General features: G+C 32.7%; 3 protein-coding genes across 3 annotated transcripts; all 3 read left to right on the forward strand.

Annotated features, from left to right (window-relative positions):
- The first annotated feature begins 43 nt into the window (after nt 1-43).
- Nucleotides 44-9025, forward strand: LOC133172430 (xyloside xylosyltransferase 1-like). The gene is made up of 2 exons (XM_061307312.1): nt 44-479; nt 8101-9025. Exons 1-2 carry the CDS (start codon nt 63-65, stop codon nt 8791-8793), a joined length of 1110 nt encoding a protein of 369 aa, XP_061163296.1. The 5' UTR covers nt 44-62; the 3' UTR covers nt 8794-9025.
- Nucleotides 9026-15105: 6080 nt separating this feature from the next.
- LOC133205854 (ceramide-1-phosphate transfer protein-like) lies at nt 15106-17050 on the forward strand. The gene is made up of 2 exons (XM_061341738.1): nt 15106-15404; nt 16418-17050. Exons 1-2 carry the CDS (start codon nt 15271-15273, stop codon nt 16929-16931), a joined length of 648 nt encoding a protein of 215 aa, XP_061197722.1. The 5' UTR covers nt 15106-15270; the 3' UTR covers nt 16932-17050.
- A 5844-nt stretch (nt 17051-22894) lies between these two features.
- Nucleotides 22895-24697, forward strand: LOC133205656 (ceramide-1-phosphate transfer protein-like). The gene is made up of 2 exons (XM_061341502.1): nt 22895-23030; nt 23860-24697. Exons 1-2 carry the CDS (start codon nt 22897-22899, stop codon nt 24338-24340), a joined length of 615 nt encoding a protein of 204 aa, XP_061197486.1. The 5' UTR covers nt 22895-22896; the 3' UTR covers nt 24341-24697.
- Nucleotides 24698-26423: the final 1726 nt, after the last annotated feature.

The raw sequence follows: 26423 nt of genomic DNA on the forward strand, positions 1-26423 counted from the left end.
ACTGTGTAAAGCATAAATAACAAGCAGTGATTGGCCAAATTCAACTTCTCGTGAGAACTGTCATGGCGATCATCAGATACTTCCGCCTTTTCTCCAAGAAAACGATTTGTGGGTTTTGTGGATTATTTGCCGTCTTAATGATTCTTATAAAACTCAAAGGTTTTACAATGAAAGAAAACATGATAAGTAATGATTATCTGTTCACAGGAGGAACTGCCAAGCTTGAAAAGATCAGTAAAGTGAAAGATGTCAGAAATCGCTCAACATCAAGGGAAATAACTCTATCAGAAAACAATAACATTGTGATAATATTAAAAAATACGAACACCAATCCAAATTTACAAAGTAGATTTGAGATTCTTATACAGTCAATGAGCAGGAAATCTTCAATTCCACTTTGTTTTCACATAATATGTGATGTTGATGGAAAAACAGGGGCAAACTCCACAATCAGACGATATGCACCAAAGGGAACAAAGGTGATTTTCCTAGAAAAAAAACTTTTTTGGCATAATGGAATGAACCTTTGATTTTTTCCTGCTAAAAACAATTTTAGCAGGAAAAAAATCAAAGGTTCATTTGATTGTTATCAGTTGTCTAATGGAATGCATGGTTCAATTGTGATGAGACTGAGACACAGGCACTTGATTCGGTAATGATTTTTTTAAATACATAGCATATAGTATAATAATAACACAAGGTATCCAGCTTCGAATTACATGGAGTACCCCCCTTCCCAGAATTGCACTCATTTACACTGTTGTAGGAATGCACTGGCAAACTGTTTATTACCATTGTCTTCTACGGTAATTTATCTACATAACCATATATGGTATGCTTGTCTTTACTTTCTTTTATCACTGTAAACAGCGTCAAAACTCTGCTTGCCAAGTGGAAAAGTCGAATTACACCATGAAATGGTATGTGCTTATCCTGGGCAGAGAGCGAAATTAAAAAATGAGTGGCTTTAAAAATTCAATTCCATTCATTTCATTTTCCATAAAAACAATATGATATTTTTAAGATGTAATCTTCGAAACAGATTTTCAGCCAATCAAAATCTCTGCCTGGGATTAGCACATTAGCTTGTGTTATTATTATTAGGAATGTGTGATTTTAACGGTATACCGGTATATCGTGATTTTTTATTGTGTGATATGTATCGTGATATGAAGACTAAAATATCGGTATTTAGTACATAACTATAAATTCCGGAAATTATTCATTTATTTGTTCAATCTATTGAATGACAATTACAAGAAGTGTAAAAAATGTTGAAAACAGTTAAACAACTTCATCCAAACATTCTTTATATCAAATAAATAAAAATTTAAAAAGTATAGAGTTATATTTTTATGGCAATTTTTAAAGAAATATTATGGAAATTCATTTGAATTTGTAGTAAAAATTGTGTGTAAAAATATCATGATTTATTGTGATATTTTTGGGAAAAAATCGTGATGTATCACGATACGAAAATTTTGCCGATATCCATCCCTAATTATTATACTATGGGTTAAAAAAATGATTACTGAATAAAGTGCCTGTGGAATGAGAGCATATTCAATTTGCATATTATCTTATATAACATTTTTGAATAAGTTTTCCTATTATATCACAAATGTAATAAGTTTCACTATAAACCTTGAAGAATGCTGAATCACACCGGAAACAGTTATGTCACACGCCGGAAACAGTTATGTCACCCGACGGAAACAGTTATAACACCCTCTCAATCACTTTCAAGTGCTTTTATGTTACGCATTTGTAGCTTGGGTTCGAGATGCAATGACATTGGTTGCTAAGCAAATGTAAACAACGGAGCGTAATTTCTAACGTCATGAAAGCATTTGGGATTATTTGTCTAAACTTAAACAATTTTAGACGATTTTTTAATTTTAAAAAATGTTATATAACATATACCACATGGCTTCTCGGGTGACTATACCAGAATGTTTGCCTTCGGCATCGGGTGACATAACACTCCAGGACTTTCCTGTCACCTTGGGGCAAACATTCTGGTATGTCACCCTCGAAGCCATGTGATATATGTACAGCATCTGTACTACAAACTTTTATGAAGTCAAATATTAGTATAAAATTACATTGTCAATGATGAGGCTTGTTTCATAGACATTTTTGAAACTTTAGTCTAGAAACTTCTTGGACTATGCAAATTTCAGAACTTGCATTTCTGGTGGTCAGACGGGTTTGATCACTCATAGCTCATTTAATAAAGCACCTGATTGGAGATTCGGGAGCCTGGGTTCAAATCCTGGTTTGGTCTGTTACATTTTTCTCCTCTGCTGTTCATTTTTATGCTGTGCCATGCCCTGGAAGTGACAGGTGAAATACATGCCAGGGAAGAGCCTGGGTTGGTGTCTATGGGGGCAAAGATATTTAAGGAGGGAGAAATGTGGTGGTCAGACTGGTTCAATCACCGTTGGCCAGATAGCTCAGTTGGTAAAACACCTGACTGATTTAGGGGGCTTGGGTTTTGAATCCCAGTCTGGTCACTCACATTTTTTTTTTTTAATTCTTTATTTAATACACAATCTGTTATATCATAATATAAAACACAGTTTAACATTTTTACAGACTGTGGTTTTTAAGAGAGAGAGAGCGAGAGGAGGAGGGAAGGAGAGAGAGATATGATATAATACAAAGTTTAATATTTTTCAGACTGTGGTTTTTTAGAGAGAGAGGGGAGAGAGAGAGAGAGAGAGTTGGCATGTTATCATGTATTTCAATTTTCATTTAATACATGAATAATTAATATAACAGATTTATAAAAACAATCGATTCCATTGACTCCAGTTGGTGTCAAATACCTCTTTGTCTCCATTTTTGTATGATAAATATTTCTGAGTTTCATAAAAAAGTTTAATATGTGAAGTTGCAGGTCTGACATCTAATTTTTTTCCTAAACATCTCATTGTATAAATATAGTATTTTATCCACAAGGCCAACAAGTTATGAATATCTTTGTTTTTTCCTAGAAACCCCAAAATAAAACTTTGCTTTGTGAATGAAAGTTGCAGCCCTATCTTTTGCTCACAATATACTTCAAAACTGTTAAGAAAAGTTTGTACAATGTCACATTCCCATAAAACATGTATTATTGTTTCTTCTTCAACATTGCAAAAAGAACATAATTTATCATCTCTTTTCCTAATTTTATATAGATAGGAGTTTGTACCAAGTATTTTATTTAAAATTCTATATTGAAACCATTGAAGTTTACTATTTTTTGTAATTTTAAAAGGAAGTTTAAAAATCATCTTCCATTCATTTTTCCCCAAGTCAAAAATATCATTCCATCTTGTTTTCCCAGTGGGTTCAACATCATTAACATTGATTATTTCATAAAACTGTTTTGCTTTCTTACACTTTGAAAGAATATGAGTGCTAGACAAAATTAATGGGTTTGGTAATTTTGCAATAATATCATTAATGGTCATTGCTTTCATCCATGCTTTTACAGCATGTATTATACCTGCAAATTCTAAGAAGTTGAGTTTAATATTTGGATATATATCACGAAAACCCTCATAACTGTAAAAGAAACCATTATCATCTATAAGATCATTTATAAATCTAATATTCAGGTCATACATATTCTTATTATAAATAGCTTTCCCACCAATGACAATTTTAGGATTATAAAAAATCGGTACATCTCCTGAGACCTTACAGTCAATAGAATATTTATCATTTAAAACAGTCCAAGCCTCAAAAACATCTTTCCAAAACTTGTTTTTTAAATTCTTCATGATAGTTTTAATATATTCAATGCCACATGTTAATATTTTTATCAAATCTATATTAGGTAAAAAGTTTTGTAAACCTTTATCTGACAGAGTGAGCTGTCTCATCCAAAATAATTTAAGAGATGCAATGAAAGCTTTAAGATTTATCATTTTTAGTCCGCCTTCTTCGTATTTTTTTACTAAGACATCTTTCCTCACTCTGTGATGTAAACCATTCCATACAAATGAAAAAAATAATTTTTCAAGTTCTTTCAAAAAATTTTCTGATGGATTGGGAATAGCCATTAGTATATGATTTAAGAGAGGTAGAACAAGAGTTTTAAGAACAGTTATCTTCCCAATAGGTGTCAAATATCTCTTACTCCACTGGCTAATAGTGGCTTTTATTTGTCTTATTTTGGGTTCATAATTGAGTCTTTCAATTTCACTTAAATCAACATCATAATGAATTCCAAGTAAGGTAAATCTTGTACATCCCCACTTAAGGTTATACTCATGACTTAATATTTCTTGACTATATTTTTTGGAACCAATCCAAACTGCATGGGATTTTGAACAATTGATATATAAACCAGACATTTCTGAAAATTTCTTTAATATTTTCATTACTTCTGTCAGTGATTCTTTACTACCATCTAACAGAATTGAAGTATCATCTGCTAGTTGTGATATTTTCTTTTCCATGTTCTTTACAGTTATTCCCTTGATTTTTTTATTTTTTCTTATCAGAATTGCTAAAATTTCTGCACACAAGATAAAGATATAGGGTGATAGAGGATCCCCTTGTCTACAGCCTCTCTGAATGTTAAAACTTTGTGAAAAGTTACCACTCTGATTAATCGTGGAACTTATATTAGTATAAAACAAATCCACCCATTTTTGTATTGAGGGACCAAAGTTGAAAAACTTCAGGGATTTCTGAATGAATTTCCATGAAATGGTATCAAAAGCTTTCTCAAAGTCAATCAATAGCAACAAGCCTGGTATATTTTCCTCTTCTGTATACTGCATAATATCATAAATCAAACGTGTATTTTCTCCTATGTACCTATTGGAAATAAAGCCAGTTTGATCACTATTTATTAATTTGTCAAGCATAATTTTTATCCTATTAGCAATAGTACCTGATGCAATTTTGTATACAGTATTGAGGAGTGTTATTGGCCGCCAGTTTTTGAGAAACTGTCTTGGCTTATCCCCCTTTGGTAAAAGTGTTATTATACCATGTGTCTGTGTGATAGACAGTAGATTATTCTCATATGCATAGTTAATTGATCTGACAACAAAGTGTCCAAGGTATTTCCAAAAAACTTTAAAAAATTCTGTTGAAAAACCATCAGAACCTGGTGATTTGTCTGATTTCATTTTACTTAGAGTGCTAGAAGCCTCTTGTAAAGTTATAACACCTTCTAATTCTTCAGCTTCTGCATTAGATAACTTTGGAGTATCCTCAATTTTTAGATCAGACTCAAACTCTTTCAAATTTTGACTTAAAACAGATTCAGAATATAATTTCTCATAAAATTTCTTTGTTTCTTCTAAAATTTGTGCTTGATCATGAATTATCTCTCCTGTGTCTAATTCTAGCATAGGTATTATTTTACTAGTATAGTTCCTAGATTCTAGAGAACAGAAATATCTTGTAGGTTTTTCTCCTTCGTCTACCCATCGTGCCCTACTTCTTACACATATACCTTGTAATTTATGTCTTCTTAAGCTTTCAAATTGTTGTTTTTTGTTTTCTAAATCTAGAACATTTTCATCTGTAAGATTTTCTTCCAGGTGTTTTATTTCTTCTCTCAATTTTTTTTCTGCATTATCATTTTTCTTTTTTAAGTAGGAAGAGTATGAAATACTTTTGCCCCTCATTTCCATTAAGAGAGTTTCGAGAAACAATTGATCATTTATAGTGAAACATATATCTTTATCGTGAAGAGAATCTATATATTTTCTTTCATAAACTGGTACAGCATACTGCATTTTAACATTATTGATTACCTCTTTAATGCAATCTAAGTACTCTTTGTCCCTTAATAGAGAGTTATTAAACTTCCAAAAACCTCGTCCTTTTTTAAAGTCATAAAATTTTAACACCAAAGAAATCATGGAGTGATCTGATCTATAGCTAGTTTCAATGTCACATTTATTTACGCAAGGCAGGAGTGTTTCTGACATGACAAAAAAATCAAGTCGACTTTGTTTGAAAGGTTTTTTTTTACGCCAAGAATACCTTCGATCTTTTTCATGAAGTTGTCTAAAAGGGTCTATATATCCATTGCCCTCCATGATCTCTAGCAATTTAGTTCTAGCCTTTGGATTATTTACATGTTTGTAATTAAAATAGTCTAATTCTGGATTCAACACTAAGTTAAAATCTCCACACCATATAACATTACTACAATTCATGTCCTCTATATATGTTTCAATATTTTCAAAAAAATCAGGAGAATCATTATTTGGACCGTACATCGTACATATTACTAATTCATGACCCTGGATACAAGCTTTTATAATATGAAAATTTCCATCTTTATCACCTTTCTCTGATATGACTTTGAAATCAAAGTTGTTATTTACAAGAAATGCAACACCTCTGGAATTACTCGTAAAAGAACTAAAAAAGCATTCATAACCCCGCAAGTTTCTCACTTCATTTTCAATTTCAGATGAGAAATGAGTGTCTTGTAAACAGTATAAGTTATATTTTAGTGTTTTTAAATAATGGAAAACATCTCTACGCTTTGCAACATCACCCAGACCTTGACAATTAACTGATAATATTTTAACTTCCATCAAAACAGAGTTCCGGCATAGAGTATTGACACCAACTGGAATTCATTCTGTGTAAATGTTTGGTTTTATGATACTTATTCTGAAAACATGCCATAAGGAAAAAGAGAGGAAAAGAGTGTATGAGAAAGAGAACATGAAAAGAAAAATAAAAAATATTTCGCGTCACAGTAATGTCTGTAGAAGACTTCACTGGCAATTTTCATACCATTGACCACATGGAATGTCGTATAGCTCACAACCGGTTGTTTATATGATCATTATAATATACAGAACCCGTGCGTAATGGAATAATTTCCGGATTAGAGGTTTCACTCCTGGTCGTCTTTGAGATTTAATTTTTCCTCAATATCGTCAAAAATATCAAACACAACCTTTTCACTTCCCACTTGACCATAGATGTGTCCATTAAAATACCATGCAGCCTTGATCCTGGGGTTTTCGAGAAGATCGTTTATAAGTTTGCTGTTCAAGTAGGTCACATCGTCACTGAGGCGAATCGAAGAATTCGTGTTTTTTTTCATTGTTGATCTATGTATCATAATCCTGGTCTTGGCTGTATTGTTTTTCATTTTCATCAGGATTGGCCGTTGATACCCCTGTCTTCCCGGAATACGATGTATAGCTATGATGTCATTCTCCGTAACTTCCACTCCAGTGTTTTCTTTAATAATATCTTGTGCAACCTTCATGACATTTTCTCCCTTATTTTCTTTCACCCCATGTATTTTAATGTTGTTTTTTCTCGAATATTGTTCATTCCAGTTTGATTTGGCTAGTGCTGATTTAGCAATTTGCTTAATTTCATTGTTTTCTGCTTTTAGTTTTTCTATGTCGGATCTTTGATTGTCAATAGTTTCATGTAACGATCTTATTCTCTCCTCGTACATTTCTTCCATTTCTTTATTGTGGTCACTCACATTTTTCTCCTCTCCTGTTACACATTATTATATTTATACATATCTTTGGCTTCAGCTGAGAAAAATAAAGAATGAAATTTTAAAGATGATAAAAATTTAAATTCAACTAATAACCAATCAGATCATGGGATTATTGTACTTCTTTCTTTTGGTAACTTAGAAAACATACGAAAGTGTGTAAAATCTGCTGAAATAATTTTTTTCATCTGTACAAGCAATTTTTACATATGTTGAGTTCTGAGATTACTTGTCAGTGTGCAATAACAACACTGAATTTGGAGCATCTCATAAATTTACTACTTTATGCAAAGCCAAGTTGTCATTCAATTAAGTGAAAAGATATTGCATGCTATAATTCTTGGGACTTTTGAAAATGTGCTTACAATTGAATTATCAGCTGTTTATTGATATATTTTTAATGGATGTATAATAAACAATCTTGAAAAGAGATTGCTTTTAGGCAATAATTTTTTTTTCCAGGATAGGATTTCAAGGAGGATGAGTGTAAATTCCTAAGTCTTAATTTTTTAGGATTGAAACTCAGAGGAGGATAGATTATGGAGTGAAAAATTCATTTGATGTTGTTTCATACTTTTAATTTTTCCCCTTACTTTTTACAGATTATATTTCATGATGTTTTTGATGTGACTCGAAAGGTTGGAGAACAGATTACTCAAATGCAGAACTTCTTCAGTCACAGTGCTAAAGGATATTATGGAGATCCACTGTTTTTCCTTTCAATTGTGTTGCACAGAGTTATTCCCCTTGACAAAGTTATAATGCTTGATGTAGATCTGAAATTTGATGAGGATATAAAAGATTTGTTTGAAATATTTAGTGAATTTTCAGAAGGAAATATCATAGGTATAGCCAGAGAAAATCAACCAGTTTACAGACATTTATTTCATCAATACAGAGGGAAAAACCCATCCACTAGAGTGGGAGCACCTCCTCCTAATGGATTGACAGGATTCAACAGTGGTGTATTATTATTAAACCTAGAGAAAATGAGAGAATCTAATGCATATAACTCACTGATAGACTCACCCAAAACTTTGGAAAGATTAACACAGAAATATTTATTTAAGGGACATCTAGGAGATCAAGACTTTTACACTCTTGTTTCTCTGGAAGATGAGGCGCTGTTTTACATTTTACCATGTTCATGGAATCGCCAGCTCTGTGTGTGGTGGAGAGACAATGGGTATTCCCAGGTTTTTGATCAGTATTATACTTGCTCTGAGAAAGTCAAAATATATCATGGCAACTGTAACAGCAAAATCCCTACTTTATCATGGGAAAATGAAATCTAGTAGTAAAAAAAACACAGAGAGATAGAGAGGAAAGAGAGTAATAAAAATTTTTGCAAAATTTGAAATAAATATAATGTTCACAAATTCATCCATTTTGCAGTCAAATGGTTTTGCCAATGTATGGAAAGAATGTATCATTTAAGGGAGAAAGTGTCAACTTCTCACTCATTGGATTTTTCTGAAATTATATCACTTTGATAACAGATGAAGATAATAAATTAAATCATATTTAGTCTTCTCTATCATGTCTTTGGGACAAAATTGGAGGGAAATCAGTTTTGAAGATACAGTGATTAATCATTATAGAGGTTCATAAGGGTGTATGAGAATAGTATTTCTGATTTTATAGAAATAGCAATGTCCATTGATATCAAATTAAAGGAGATGGGTGAAAAAGGTGTACAGAATGCCTACATGTGTATCTTCAGATATATAAAGCTCATACTCAATTTGTGAATTTAGTATTTAGAGTGAAGTTTTTATTATTGAAATTTATGAAAGGCTTCTCTGTTTGAAATTACATGTGCAGCATTTGCCATCTGTAAATTTTTGAAAACTTAAATTTCCAAAAATTTTGCAAAATGCAAAATGTTATGCTCAGTTGATGTATTTCTGAAATTTTGGGTCATTTTATCTTTGGATAAAGAGAAACAAAATTGTGATTTTCATGGCCTTACCCCCCTGCAGGTATCTGGGATATGTGGTCTAAAACCTCAAATTTTCAACCTTAAGAGTTTTAAAAATGTTTATATTTTTCTCCCAAGCATATTTAAAAAATAAAAATTGAATTTGTGGTTTTATTAAACAAAGAGCATCTTATAAACTGATAAAATTTATATCACAATGTGTGACTGAAAGAAAGTTCGGGAGTATTATTGTTATTCTAGTCAGTCCGTCCGTCTGTCACACTATCTTCTTCCTCAAACTAATCTTTCATTTTAAGCAGTAGCCAACTCATCTTTTGGAATATGATTGTTGGTGTCTTGAACATGTGCAAAAAGATTTTGAAATTTTCATTTTCACACTGGGGTCCAAATGGCGGTAAAAAAATCTTTTTTTTTTCTACAAAAACTTGGTTCCCTGAACTCCTCTTACACTTTTTTGCAGAAGCCCATTCATATTTTTGGATATGATTGAGAGGGTCCTATAGATGTGCAATAGGGTTTTGGAATTTTAATTTTCACTCTAGGGGCAATTGGGGGTCAAAAAATGATGTTTTTTTTCCTACTAAAACCTGGTTCTCTGAACTCATCTTACATTTTTTACAGTAGCCAAGTCATCTTTTGGATGCTGATTGAAGGTGTTTTGTAAATGTGCAATAAGATTTCAGAATTTTAATTTTCACCCTGGGCTTCAAAATCCAAATGGGTATTAGATTATTTTTTACCAAAATTTGGCTCCCTGAACTTCATACATTTTTCACAGTAGCCCAATCATATTTTGGAATAAGTCTGGGATCGAGTTTCCTGCAGATGTGCATTTAGGTTTCAGAATTTCGATTTTCACCTTAGATGATTGGGGGGTCCAAAAGGGACTTTTTTGTAAATTATAGAATTACATGTATTGTGGCTTCTTCCCTTGTTACCTAAATATGAGGGTGAGTACATTTAGAGGCAAACACCTATGTGCAGATATTGTCTCAAGTCAGCATGTAGTTTATATTTTAGTACAAAATTCTAGCTAAATTTCAAAAACTCAAAAGTGATTTTGTAGATTTTAATTGTAAAATTTTAGTTCAAATATAAATCAAAATAAAAAACATGTTATAAAATTTTAAATTCTTTGATTTTTACCTAAAATATTAAATATTCAGAATTACAAAAACGATTTTTGCATTTCAAACTTTTGAGTTCGTAATCTATCAATTATTTAGCAAATTTACGCTTAGAAGCCTAGGAACTAATAATTTCCAGAACAGATATTTGCATTTTAAATTTTTGAGTTTTTAATCTATTGTTTAATATATTGATTATAGAATAAATTTACGCTCAACAATCTAAAATTCACTACCAATTTTCGTGTGACTGCAAATATCCAAAATATCAAATTTTCAACCAGATAATTTTGAAACAGGGTTTGTCAGTTCAAACTTTTAAATTTATAAAAGCGTCAATACTTGATGGAAAAAGTTTAATAGATTGATCAAGTAGGTGAAAGTAGCGATAGTCAAATCGTTTGAAAGCCATATCATATGCAGAAGTGTCTCAAAATTCTTTATGGGCACCCGGAACACAAATATATATTATCTTCCCAAGAACACTTAGAGAAAACGTCATATCACCAATTTTATTTTAAGGGCATCTTACGGCCCGATTTTATTACACGAAAGCTCTAATGCCGATGACGATGCGAAGAAAAACTTACTTGTGGTAGCTTATCTTGGATTTTGTATGCGTTTAGGGGTTATACCACAGGCACTTGTTTCGTATATAGGGCCAACCCCTTCTTGGAAAAAGAAGGTGACCTCATATACGAAACAAGTTCCTTTGGGTTATACGCATGCATGTCTAGGATCGCTTGAAATTTCCCCGCCTTGATCTAAGTATGGAGTAACCCAGAAACTTAATGATTATGGTATTCCGCAGGAGTATCTTCTTCTATACTGAGTGATTTACCTTCTTAAAAAGTCGGTGCCAATGCTATTCATGCGCGGATCTAGAGGGGGGTCAGGACCCCCCCCCCCCCCCCCCACTGGAATTTTTGAAAAAAAGTTTTGAGTCGGACCGTGTTTAGTCAGTTGGTCGGGAGAGGGCAAAAAAACCCCAATCTTTTAAAGATGGCCTAAATATGGCATGTCAAACGTTGCAATATTCTATAGCTATCTTTTCCATTTGTATTGTATATTTTCCATTTGTATTATAAAATTTTCCATTTGTATTGTAAAATTTTCCATTTGTATTCTATAATTTTTCATTTACATTGTAAAATTTTATTTGTATTCTATCGTGTCGCCTTTTTGGCTACGATCTGAGTTTGGGGAACTGACTCGCTGGCAGTGGAGAGGACCCTTTAATGACGTAAATTCTTTATCTGTTTTTACTATGTGCTAATATAGAATTAATTGTGTCTTTAACTATTATTTATCTCATTTCCTTTGAAGCCAGATTAAGACAGTCCAATTGACCCTCGGTGACTCTGTTAAAAGAATCTACTCATTAGGTGTTAATGCCTCGGGATTTGTTAATCCTGTATCAATAACTTTATTTATACAATTACTTTATAACCTCTTTCATGTCCATTCTATCAAAGAAACACACCTGTCCATCAATCAACTCAACTAGTGTCATAAGTCAATCACTGTTTACTCTTAATCTTACAAAAAGCTATGTACATTATACTTTCTACAGTTTGGAGGCCCGATGCTCTACCGGCCACATCCAACTCGATTAAGACTTGTAAGCTTTTGTTGAAATTCATGTTCACTGTTATTTACCATCGTGTATAATAAATTCGGAAACCTGATTTTACCAGTTCTTGGACTTTATATTGGAAGACCATAAGGAATACGGCACCTTTCTCGTTTGAATTGTATTACGGTCCCACAGCGCCGCTACTTTATTACCGCCAACATTCCTTCTTCCCCGTTTACGATAAAACAACGGATATAGTCCAGGAATTAATTTTATAACTTATAACCAAATTCTAACTGGTTATATGTTGTATATTTTATTTGTCAAAATAAAGTATATCAGGAAGGACAATTCTATTTTTTTCATTTGTATTGTACATTTTGTATTTTTATTCAATAATTCTTCATTTGTATTGTATAATTTTTTATTTGTATTGTATATTTTTTATTTTTATTGTATAATTTTTTTATTTGTATTGTATAATTTTTATTTTTATTGTATAATTTTCCATTTGTATTGTATAATTTACAATTTGTATTGTATGTTTTTCCATTTGTATTGTAAATTATACAATACAAATGGAAATTTATAGAATACAAATTGAAAATTATAGAATACAAATGGAAAATTATACAATACAAATGAAAAATTATAAAATACAAATAAAAATTATACAATACAAATGAACATTTATACAATACAAATGAAAAATTATAGAATACAAATAAAAATTTTACAATACAAATGAAAAATTATACAATACAAATGAGAAATTATAGAATACAAGTGGAAAATTATAGAATACAAATAAACATTATACAATACAAATCAAAAATTATACAATGCAAATGGAAAATTATAGAATATAAATGGAAAATTATACAATACAAATGGAAAAGATCGAATATTGCAACGTTTGACATGCCATACCTAAATGATAGATTTATATCTTTTTTAAGTAAGGATAATTTATGTATTAATTTCTTTTTACCAGTCCACTTAAAACAATTTAAGGGGAGGCAGCGTGTCCCTACATCCCCTCTAAATTCACCAGCGGGCTTGCACACAGAAGCATCAATTTGGTGTACGCAGTTCTTAGTCACTACAAGTACTGTTTTTAATTAACTCTTTTATGAACGAAAATATTGAGGTCTTATTCTTGCATATACATTTTGACGACATGTACAAGTGAAACTAATGATTAATTAATGATCTGAGCTTATTATCATGTACTTATTTAAAAAGCGGTGCTCAAGGTCAAGCTGTCTTTTCAATACTATTTCTGTTTTAAACATTTTTTAATTTTATTCCCTTATAACATCATATCAATACACAGTTCTGTATTAAAACTATGATAGAACAAGTATATTAATGATATTCATGTCTATTCATGTCTATATGCATGGCATGGGATAGTAAAAGCGGTGACGACATTGTGGGGGAAAGGGGTGGGGTCATGAAGACTTTTTTTACGAAGTAGCTTTGACTTTTCAGCCTTAGTCCTTTCCGATAGATCCGTTCTTAATCGGCTTGCCAAAATACTTTGATTGATTGTGACAAGTCACATTTGACAGAAGAAAAAAAAATAAGATAAAATTTTGTTCATCTGAGAAAAACTTTTTTCGGGGAAGGGGGTGGAAATGTTTCATGGTTAAAATATTTTTTACCTTACTTACACCTTACATGTAAAAAACAGTTTCATGAAATACCGAAAAAGGACACAGAATTGGTAAGATAAATAAAAATATTTATTTATTAATTATAAATTACTTACGTCACTTATAATCCGCATAGGCGTCGGAACCGGGGGGGGGGGACTTTTTTTTGCAAAGATAGACATAATATATAGTCATTGAAAAAAATTTGGGCTTAACCCAATTTTTTTTTTTTTTTTTGTTTTTTTTGTTTTTTTTGTTTTTTGTTGGTTTAGCCTCCCCCACTTTCAATTTGCTTCCGACGCGTATAATCCGAGGAATTGCATGAGCAGGTTGGTTGCATTGGTTTTTGTTTTGTTTTTAGCTCACCTGAGCTGAAAGCTCAAGTGAGCTTTTCTGATCACCCGTTGTCCGTCCGTCTGTAAACTTTTCACATTTTCAACTTCTTCTCAAGAACCACTGGGGCAATTTTAACAAGAGTTGGTACAAAGCATCCTTGGGTAAAGGGGAGTTTAAATTATTAAAATGAAGGGCCAAGCCCCATTCCAATGGGAGATAATCAAGAAAAGATAAAAATAGGGTGGGTCATTAAAAAAATCTTCTTCTCAAGAACCACTGGGCCAGAAAAGCTGAAACTTATGTGGGAGCTTCCTGAGGTAGTGTAGATTCTGAATTGTTCAAATCATGCCCCCTTGGGCTAGGATGGGGCCACAATAGGGAATAAAAGTTTTACATTGAAATGTGTATAGGAAAAATCTTCTTAAGAACCACTGTGCCAGAAAAGCTGAAACTTATGTGGAGGCCTCCTGAGGTACATGTAGTGTACAATGTAGATTCTAAATTGTTCAAATCATAGCTTCTAGCGGTATGATGAGGCCACAATAGGGAATCAAAGTTTTACAGTGAAATATATAGGAAAAATCTTTAAAAATCATCTCAAGAACTACTGGGCTAGAAAAGGTGAAACTTATGTGGATGCCTCCCGAGGTAGTGTAGATTCTAAATTGTTTAAATTATGACCCCATGGGTAAGGTGGGGCCACAATAAGTAGCCCATGGGCCTCTTTTTATTTTTTTTTTCCTAAAATATTGCTTAGAGGGAAAGAAGCTTTCAAAACCTGAATTTTCCTATAACCTCAGTGATTTAATTGTAAGTAAACAGCAAGTAATTTCCGATACATAGGTTCACATATAATTTAATCCTTGATTAATTCATAGTTATATGTGATATTTTAAGTTTAATGTCCAATACATATTTAAGATACTATATGTATGAAATTAAACATGTTATATCGTCCCGTATGCTGGCGACTTCCATAGTTCAAGGTTGTGTGTCCTTTAAATAAATATCGCTTACAAAAGCTGCTTTAATTTGTACACGTTTTCAGACGAGTGCATACGTGTACCTTTGTTTACTAACAGACTTAGTCCGAGGGTACCGTATGAACACTTCTTGTTGAGATTCCATTAGAAATGGCGGAGTTTTCCAAGAATGAAAGGCATGATTTTGATCTGGAAGTTGTTCATCAAGGCTTCCTGCGATGTCGACAGAACAACGATCAGCTGATCTTGAGAGATTACCTGGAGGCATACCACGAACTGAACAGGTAACACTTACGTCATTCATCAGGTGCTGATCATGTCATGTTAGAATCAATTGCTTTTTTTTTAAGTTATGAATGCAGAAAATTTCGTGTGGTCTTTTTACACATATTTCATGTACAATGCATAATTATGATTAATTATGAAAAATGCAAATTGAAAGTTAACGTTGTTTTGAATATTTCTTGAGATATGCATATTTTTAAAAAAACTAGACCGAGTTCATTTTGTCCTAGGGTACCGTATGAACACTTAATGGAACACACGTTTTAATGGTAAAGAAAATTACAAAACATCAGTAGTTTTAGACTTTTATCGGGTCCTATATATTAGCTTATGAATGAAGTTCTATTGAAGGTCAGTCGAGGGAGGGGATTGGGATAACAGTCTTGAATCAGAATATTGCCACCAATTGAATGTATCAATATATAAGTAAAAATTAAATTGGTATTCTGTTAATTGTTTTCTGTTTTTGAATCATTATTTGGTTGTGAAGTTGTATTGTCCGTTTTATGCTCTGAAGTAAAAAAAAAAAACAACAAACAAACAAACAAAAAAAAAAAAACAAAAAAAAACTTCCTTTTATCGGAATTTATCTTTCCCTTTAGATAACAATAATTTGCGTTTAATCATTAGAAAAATTGATTTGTTTAAAATAAAAAGTCTGTAAAATTTTAATCCAAATTCTTTAAAAAAATGAAACTTTATAATTATCAGCACAGGACTAATGTAATAGTGGGCACCTTATACCGCTTAAATTAGAAGTCAGTGTCACTGAAATGCAATGTCTGACCAATCAGATAGTACACAGTTTTAAAATTAAACCTGTATCATGTGTCGGTCTGATAACTCAGTAAAGTTATAATCTAGCAGACATAAAACTGAGCATAACGGCAATAGAATTTTGAAGGTATATGTCCATGCATATATCATAATTGTTTTATTTTTTTCATTAATGTTTCATTAATGGTCCACGTTATATAAAACGTTCACTATCTCCACAATACATTGTTTTCAGATTCTTCCGATTAAGTGGTAGATTGTTTGGATTTGTAGCAAAGGACCTGGAAGAGAAAATACACGTTCTGGAGAGTCACATGAATAGTCCTAATGGTCAACATTACAATACCATCCAATCAATGATCGAGTTTGAGGTCACAAACAAAATTACGAAGGTCAAGCACAAACTTCCTTCAGGCTCAAGGTCGTTGCTTCGTCTTCACAGAGGATTAGAATTTATTCTCGAGTTTATGAAACGTTTAGGTCAAAGTTCAGATGACGACAGATCATCGTTGATAGCAGCAGAAACTTACAAAGACACTCTTTCCAAATATCATCCGTGGATTGTGCAGAAAATGGCGGGAGTTGCCATGTACATGTTACCCAGCAGACGACAGCTTTTTGAGACAATGTGCAAACATGATTACACACATGCGTCAGAACTCTTAGAGTCAGTCGTTAACGTAGGAGAACCAGTGTATGACAGAACACAGAATATTTTTTCGGAACATGAATTGCTTGATTTACCTTGAAGAATACGTCATCCTGTACTCTGAAGTGAACAGTAATACTCATTTTAAGGAATCCATTCCATGTCCATTAGGATCGAACATAGGCACTCCTCACCTTATCGATAATTGGTAAATAAAAATATATCTTCTATACTATACGCATGTATATGTGTAGTATATTAGAAATATATTTTTATTTACCAGTTAAGCTGGGGAGTGCCTATGAAATAGAGCAAATTAACATTGCAAGTGAAAAAAGAGGCCCATGGGCCACATTGCTCACCAGAGCACTTTGGCTAGAGAAAAGCAGAAATCAGTTCATAAATAAAAAGTTTACACATATACAAGTGGACCCCAAGGGGTTATGGTTTGAACAAACTTGAATCTACACTAACAGAGGATGCTTCCATATTTCTTTCACTAAACATAGCTTTAGAAGATTTTTAAAGATTTTTCTCATATATTTCTATGTAAAAGTTTTAACTTCTATTGTGGCCCCGTCCTACCCAAAGAGGTCATAATTTGAAGAGAAAAAAATACTGAATCTACACTACCCGAGGATGCTTCTGTATTGATATGACTAATCATGGCTTTGCTGTTCTTGAGAAGATTTTTAAAGATATTTCTTATTCATTCCTATGTATAACTTTGATCCCCTATTGTGGCCCCACCCTACCCCCGTGGGTCATGATTTGAACAAACTTGAATCTACACTACTCGAGGATGCTTCTATATGCTAATAAATATAATTTATCATGGCTTTGGTGTTCTTTAGAAGAAGATTTTTAAAGATGCTTCCTATATATTCCAGTGTATAACTATGATTCCCTGTAATGGCACCACCCTACCTTCGGAAGTAAGACTTGAATCTACACTATGTAATGTAGATATGTTCTAATTTTTCTGACGTAGTGGTTTCTAAGAAGAAGATTTTTTGAAAGATGGCAATTAAATTTGTACTAATTCCTAATTATCTTCCCTTGAAAGAGGGCATGGTCCTTCATTTGAAGAAACTTAAATTCCCTTTACCAAAGGATGCTTTGTGGCAAGTGAGGTTAAAATTGGTCTAGTGGATCTGGAAAAGAAGTCAATATGTGAAAAGTTAACGACGACAGTCAACGGACTTTGACCAGAAAAGCTCACTCGAGCCTTCAGCTCAGGTTAGGTAAAAAGGAGACAAGTTCAAATGTTGATTACGTGGTTATACAGGATGATAATTATTTTTCATTACTAATACCTTTGGTTGAATACTTACACTAACACATTGCATCTATGTTGAATATGTTTAATTTTTCGAGCCATCAATTGAGAGTCCTTTTTGTTAATGTTATTTATAATAGAAAAAGACAACACATTTTTTCTTGGTTTTTTTTTTTTTTTTGTTCCGGCCACAATATTCCCAAACCGACAGTTCTTAGCAAACCTATTGACGTCATTCAACCTCATTGTACGTGGTTGTTACTGGTGAAACAATATTATGTCATGTTCTAAAATTTGAATTTACCGAGTGGGAGTAAATACAAAATTTAGAGGTTCTAAATTTTGTATTTACTCCCTCCCGGTAAATTCAAAATTTAGAACATGACAATTAACTTAAAACCCGAAAAAAGTAATCCAGTCCCATCCAGTGCACTAAGATTTCTAATTTCTTCGTTTGAATTAAGACATATCCTTATTTGACAGAGGAACATCTTTCATAGAATATATTCATATACCCTGAGGATAAAAATTCACAAAGAAAACGAACTTAAAATTTTCTATCAAAATTGCCATTTGAATTTGAATGATAATCGAAGATAACGAACAGTGATCATTCTCAAAAATCCATTTAAACAATACAAGTTATAAGCAGAGCCAACTCGGACCTCTGAAAATAGAAGCGGGATCACGTGCCATGGAGGAGTAAACATCCCCTGTCGACGGGTCACACCCGCCTTGTGCTCCTAATTGAAAAATCCGTAGAAAACTCAATGTGGAAATACATGTATTGACCTAACAATTTGTATGAAAGACGTCAGTCAACACTTGACATAGCGACAGATTTTATTTTTAAACAAGGTCATTAATTTGTATTGACCATGGACTTTGTAAAATGTTTACTTTAAACGATATTGTTCATATCCTTGTATCATCAACTTATTTGGCGATAGCCTGCTTCGTTTTAGAAATTATTCGTGCGTAGAACATGCTCTCGCGTATCGAATCAACTGGGAGACATACACGCCATATGCAGGTGATAATGGTAAATTACAACTTAATTATATGAGGAAAGTTGACTATGTGTAGTAATTACTATGTAGTAAACATTCCGGAGGAAGCTTGTGTGCTGTATTCAGCTGTTTTTCTTTAAATTAATATACAATGAAGCGCATTGAAGTGGTAAAATTCTCCGTTTGAATGGAACGTTTCGAGCTTTCTTTAGAACGTTGATTGTCATATAATGATACGCCTATTTCTTTGGAAAGGAAAAACAACGGTCAAATGGTTCATTCGAATACCTGTAGAACAGGTGTTCCATAAATATAATAGCCAATCAAACTGACAGTCTACACCGAAATAAAAGCGTGTTCGACCGATGGATGTGTAACGTTAGTAAACATGATATTAATAAAATTCATAATTATGTACATATTCGTTGCAATATGTGTTTTACAGAGGCGGAGTGTTCCATAAATATAATAGCCAATCAAATTGACAGTCTACATTAACACCGAAATAAAAGCGTGTTCGACCGATAGATGTGTAACTTTAGTCAACACGATATTAATAAAATTCATAATTATGTACATAATCGTTGCAATATGTGTTTTACAGAAGCGGGGTCTCTAACTCTCTCTTCTATAACTTTATAAAGTCTCCATTTCAGTGTAACTGATTTTGCTAGTCACAGAGAATGAGGTTCCCTACAGCATTACGACGAATATTTCTTTCTTGTTTCTTAAGAAATGGGCGTGTCATTATGTAGCAATTGACGTTCGATAAGAAACACCCAGACTTTCCCTCAAATTAAAAATTTTAACACTTCAATGCACTTCATTGTATGTTGAATGTTATATTTAGCCTTTTTTCTTAAAGACATATATTGTATTCTAATTGTAGTGATTCTTTTTTCTTTCTAAAATGATACTCAAAACGAATGGCACGGTCATTTAAATTCAGATTTCTTTTATGCAAAATGACGTATACGTAATGTGCCTTCTTTTAGTTTTCTTATATATATAAAATAAAACTATTAAACAGAGAATAATACTTATACCCTTTTCCATATCACACCCCGATACAGCCCGATACACCAATATCAGCTCTAGGAACTGATATTAGAGTCTCGGGTTGATATGGAATGTGATATAATCTGATTAAATTAATATATTTTTGGCTCCAAATACTACGTACTACGCCACAAATTTAGGTGATAAAAGAATTAGAAAGACTACATGAACAATATGTTATGGTTCCAGCTAACAAGGCTTGTAACAATATCGTTTTTGTTTGTAAGGCTCATTATTATAACTGTATTTTATAAGAACTTGGTTTTAATTCTACGTCTGGAAATTCAACAAAAACTCACAGTTAACTTTCTAAGGGTGAAATTCTTCAAAATCACCTTTCAGTGTTCAAATCTTGAAACATTCCAGTCAAAGAAAATGAGTTTTATCTACCTTACTACCTATACTGGATTACTAAACTTCATAAAAATCATTGTAGAAAGAGACATTGCTGGGTCCAGCAAATTCTCTTCCAATGCCTATCTTTACTCCATACAAAAATATTAACTGCTGTAAAGGAGAAACTTCAGACGTACATGTACTGTGTTGCAGCATATTCTAGAATTGGTGTAAATCAGATGTGAATTCTAAAAAATTCCAAAGAACTTTTAGAAAATTTAAAATCACCAAATTTTTCTAAAGTCAGTAACATCAAAACGTACGATTTTTCCACACTTTGTACAATTCCTCAAGATTAATTAAAAACTAAGCTTTTGATATCATAGATAAGTGCTTCTTCAATAAAAATGGAACTCGGAAATTTTCGTATCTTGTGATTGGTCATCAATAAAATTATTTTGTTAAGCCACTCTGATTCTACACAAAAGTACTCTGAAGTTGATATTAAAAGGATGCTGGCGTTCCTTGTTGACATGTTTGTAGTCTTCGGAGACCAAGTCTTCCAACACACTGTTGGAAATTCGATGGACACTTATTGTGCTCCTTTATTAGCTGACATGTTTTTATATTCCTATGAAGCAAAAGTTATTCAAAAACGTCTACATGAGAAGAAGAAAACACTTGCTATGGCCTTCAACTCAGATATATCGACGACGATTTATCAATTAACAATAGTTACTTACTTCCATCCGTATGTCGACTCGATATGTCCCAGTAAACTTGAAATAAAGGACACCGTAGAGTCTGCCTCATCTGTTTCATATTTGGATATTTTACTGACTATAGACAATAAGGACCAACTAAAAATAAAATATGACAAACGACACGACTTCAGCTTTTCCATCGTCAACTTTCCAAATACTAGTATACGATATGTAAAATTGCGATATCACCTACATATGATGTTTATGTCTCCCAACTTGTACGATACTCAAGAGCATGCTCCGAGTACGATCAACTTTTAAATCGAAGCAGACTACTGACAGATAAATTGATGGTACATGGATTTCAACAACCTCGTTTAAAGTCAGCATTTCGTATAAGGTCGTTATAATGACCTTGTTAACAAATATTATCATTGTGTCGTATCTTGGCTGACGTGTTTCATACCAATTGTAACTCCTTATTTAAACACTGCATTTTGACTACGGAATGTTCCGTCTACCTGATCAATACATAGGGCTCACGACGGAAGTGACCGGTCAACAGGGAATGCTTACTCCTCCTAGGCACCTGATCCAACCTCTGGTATTTCTGGGTTGCCATGTTTATGCCCTGTTCACAGATTTGTATTGTTTGTAGATTTTTGAGTTCTGTCGCTGTTCATTATCTTCCATCTTTTCTTTATGGCGTAGTACATAGTGATCGGAGCCAGCAAACAGCTGATTTATAATCAAACTGGGATATATAATTAATGAGATGATGATGATGTTATATATATATATATATATATATATATATATATATATATATATATAGATAGATAGATAGATAGATAGATAGATAGATAGATAGATAGATAGATAGATAGCACTACAAAAACCAACAACACTGTATATCCTAAGTGTCGGATCTACTAAATAGATACAAGGTCAAGGATGGAAATTTATATAAAGCACTAAGATTTTTTGAGTTCTGTCGCTGTTCATTATCTTCCATCTTTTCTTTATGGCGTAGTACATAGTGATCGGAGCCAGCAAACAGCTGATTTATAATCAAACTGGGATATATAATTAATAAGATGATGATGATGTTATATATATATATATATATATATATATATATATATATATATATATATATATATATATATATATATATATATATATATATATATATATATATATATATATATAGATAGATAGATAGATAGATAGATAGATAGATAGATAGATAGATAGATAGATAGATAGATAGATAGCACTACAAAAACCAACAACACTGTATATCCTAAGTGTCGGATCTACTAAATAGATACAAGGTCAAGGATGGAAATTTATATAAAGCACTAAAAATGACCAACGACACGAACAATAGAAATTGTCAAATTTTCGGGACGCCCTGTCCCTTCCTCAGGACAAGAAAAAGTTAAGAAGTCATAAAAACAAAGGAAATAGAAAAACAAAAACGGTTAGCACTACTACTAAACTATCGAACACTATTTATTTACAATGATACATGTTGAATTTGATTAAGTGTGTGTTTGTAAATCATAAGAATGTATAATCATATCTTCCGTGTGATATCATTTAAGGATAACTCACATCCTGAGTGCGACGGGAAGGTTAAATTCGAAATGAGTTGTACACTTAGGGACAAGGATGGCGGAGTTCGATAAAGTTACCAAGAAAGATTTCGACTTGGAAGTTGTTTATGAGAATTTCAAAGAAAGCTTTAAGGAGAATCGTGATGTTGATCTTAAATGTTACCTTGATGCGTATAGGGAGCTGGCCAGGTAAGTTTAATGGGGTATAATTACCGTAGTATGTTTCCATGTGTACACAAGTTTTCATACTCGATCACACACACGCTTAAAAATTGTTAATTAAGAAGTTCACAGATTATTAAAGAAAATTTAAATCAAACAAATAGCATAGCGCTTTAATTGATGTCCTGTCGTGTTTTCTGTTTCATGTTAGAAGTTTCATTATCATTGAAACTTTAATTTTAATGAAAATTGTACCTTTACGTACTTTTCATTCGATTTGCCCTCAGATATTAATCTCAGCGAATATCGATGTCTGGTAAAATGATTAAGGCTATAGATTTAAGAAAAAAGACCCATAATTTTGGAAATAATTGTAATTTCGCTGGACTTTCATGTTGAATCTAGAACGTACGTTCTTGAAGCGTAGTCCTTTTCATCGTAAACATAGCTTTCAAGTAAAGGACTTGAAAAGAAAATGCTTTAGATAATTTTGGGGGAATCTGGGGGATAAGAGATCAATTAATTCTTTTCCATTGTTTCGCGATGATAACATAAATTTCAGTGTAATGCGCGCACTGATGCATTTCAAAATCTGTCAACCAATGTAAACGACTACCTGCATGACTTTTTCACAAAAAAAAAATATCTTCGATTATTAGTGCTAAATATTTTCAGAAATGTTTTCTACATGTATCTGTGATTCATTTTGATTATTTATGGCTAAAGCGTTTAGTTAAAATTATAAAATAATGATGGGTTCATTTTGATTATTTATGACTACAGTGTTTAGTTAAAATTATAAAATAATGATGATATGAAAAACAGGTTTTTAAAATAAAAATTAATTGTGTTTCAGATTTTTCAGACTTTGTGGAACTTTATTCTTTTTCGTGGCTAAGGATTTGGAGGGTAAAATAAGTATAATTAACAGTCTTATTCAGAATTATGGCCACCCTTACAGTACAGTGAGCGCCATGGTGCTTCATGAAGTGAATTTGGCCCAAAAGCCTGGAATAACAGCGCTGCTGCGTCTCCATAGAGCACTGGAACTCATTCTTGAATTCATGGATAGACTTTCAAAAAGTTCTGACGGAGAAAAAACATCAGAAATGGCAGCAGATGTATACAGTCAAACAATGGCAAAACACGACACTTGGTTCGTGCAAAAATTGGCGGGTATTGCAATGTACACGCTTCCCTCGCGAAAAACTTTGATGGAGACAATGTGTAAACAGGACTACGAGCATTCTTTGATGCTGGTGCAGGAGATAGTAAGCACAGGAAAACTGGTATATGATGTAATAGACTCGGAATATACTAATAACGGACTACATTGATATATTTATTCGTATGTGTATCATTATTTATACAGTTCTAACGCTTAATATGATACTAGTATCATTATCGCAGGAGCGGCCGATCTATTTGTCGCTGTGGTGGAAAGTGCATGGACTGAAATAATACGTTTTTATACTCCCCGCTTGAAAAGAGGTGGTGTATAGTGATGGGGGTGTCCGTCCTTCCGTTACGCAGAGTAATTTAAACTTTTTTCTTCGTCACAAATTTGAATGTGTCTATTCAATATAGAGTAAGACAGTCACTGTATTTGGTTCCCATGATTTATTTGGATAAAAGATATTGTAGGAAAACGTCGAAAAAAGTTTTTATGAAAACACACAGTTGCACTTCAAAACACAGGCACTTGGGGTATGGATCCCCCTCCATTTTCCATTTTTTTCTTTCTAAATCTGGGATCAAGTCACCTTTTTCCTATTTCTGTATTCTTATATGCACTATATGTTATCGATAATGTAACTCTTTTGTCTGTATAAGCTGTTTTTAAATATATCATTTTCGACTGCAGATACAAACAGCTTATAGAGACAAAAGGGTTACATTATCGATAACATATAGTGCATATTAGAATACAAAAATAGGAAAAAGGTAACTTGATCCAAGATTTAAAAAGAAACAAGTGGCCCAAGGGCCTTAACGGTCACCTGAGTACAATACAACAATTTAAAGGATCCATAAACTGATAAATGAAGTTTTGTTGCCCAAAAGCAAGAAAAACAGTATGATAAGGATCAACTAAATAATTGGTCTAGTATCTATCTGTCTCTCATTTATCACTATTACCATGCAGACTAGTAACAAAATGTCTATTTTTTAACCCCATATTATTACTTCTCACATTGACCTCTCTTGGCCTTTGAAGAACATTTAAAAAGATGTTATTTTTGTCTCATTTTTATTCTTCTCTTATTTCCAAGTCTACCTTATTATTAAAACTATGAAAATACTTGTTGTATTATACAATAAATACTCTTGCATAATTTTCTTTTTCTATTAACCTTTCCAATACATTATTCACAGTGATTTATTACCAAAGGTGAATGGCAAAGGGGAATAACTTTGCTCAGCAGAATTCAAATTAATAGAGCCCTGGTTAAGACCAGAACACTTGACTAAATGGTACAGGTGTTTAAAATTCTGGTAAAAATACCCTTGCATATTGAAACTTTTACTCTGTTTGCCTCCAATATGCCGAGAAGCACAGAAGGTTTTCAAAGAAATGCAATTTCACTATGTAATTAAATAAATAGAGCCCCATCCCTACACCAGAGCATCTGATCCAGGGGCCATGAACTCACAATTCTGGAAGAAGCACCCTTGCTCATCATAACCATACACCCGTTTCTTTGCTTTATAACCAGTAGTAAAAATATTTTGAAAGAAATTATGCATTTTCACAATATAATCAATAGAGCCCCTCCCCCTTCACCAGAACTCCTGACCCAGGGGCCATGAAATTCAAAATTTTGGATGAGGCATTCTTTCTCATAATAACTTTAAACTTAGTTAGTTTGTTTAATACCCAGAAACAGTGAAGAAGATTTTCAAAGAATTAATGTATTTTCCCCATAAAATCAATAGCGGCCCGCCTTACCATCAGAACCCCTGACCCTGGGGCCATGAAATTCACAATTTTGGAAGAGACACTCTTCCTCATCATAACTATGTACTTAGCTTATTTACTACCTCGGAGCGGAGAAGAAGATTTTAAAAGAATTAATGCACTTTCACTATATGATCTATATAGCCCCGCCCTAGCACCAGAACCCCTGACCCTGGGGCCATGAAATTCATAAGTTTTGAAGAGGCACTCTTCCTCGTCATAACTATGTACTTTCTTAGTTTATTTACTACCCAGGAACAGAGAAGAAGATTTTCAAAGAATAAATGCATTTTCACTATATGATCTATATAGCCCTGCCCTAGTACCAGAACCCCTGACCCTGGGGCCATGAAATTCATAATTTTGTAAAAGGCACTCTTCCTCATCGTAATTACATGTATGTACTTTGTTAGTTTATTTAATACCCAGGAGCAGAGAAGAAGATTTTCAAAGAATAAATA

Source organism: Saccostrea echinata, unplaced genomic scaffold (genome assembly GCF_033153115.1).
Source record: "Saccostrea echinata isolate AGI-Se365-2 ecotype Australia unplaced genomic scaffold, CSIRO_AGI_Sech_v1 ptg000054l, whole genome shotgun sequence".
In the NCBI taxonomy this organism is placed as follows: domain Eukaryota; kingdom Metazoa; phylum Mollusca; class Bivalvia; order Ostreida; family Ostreidae; genus Saccostrea; species Saccostrea echinata.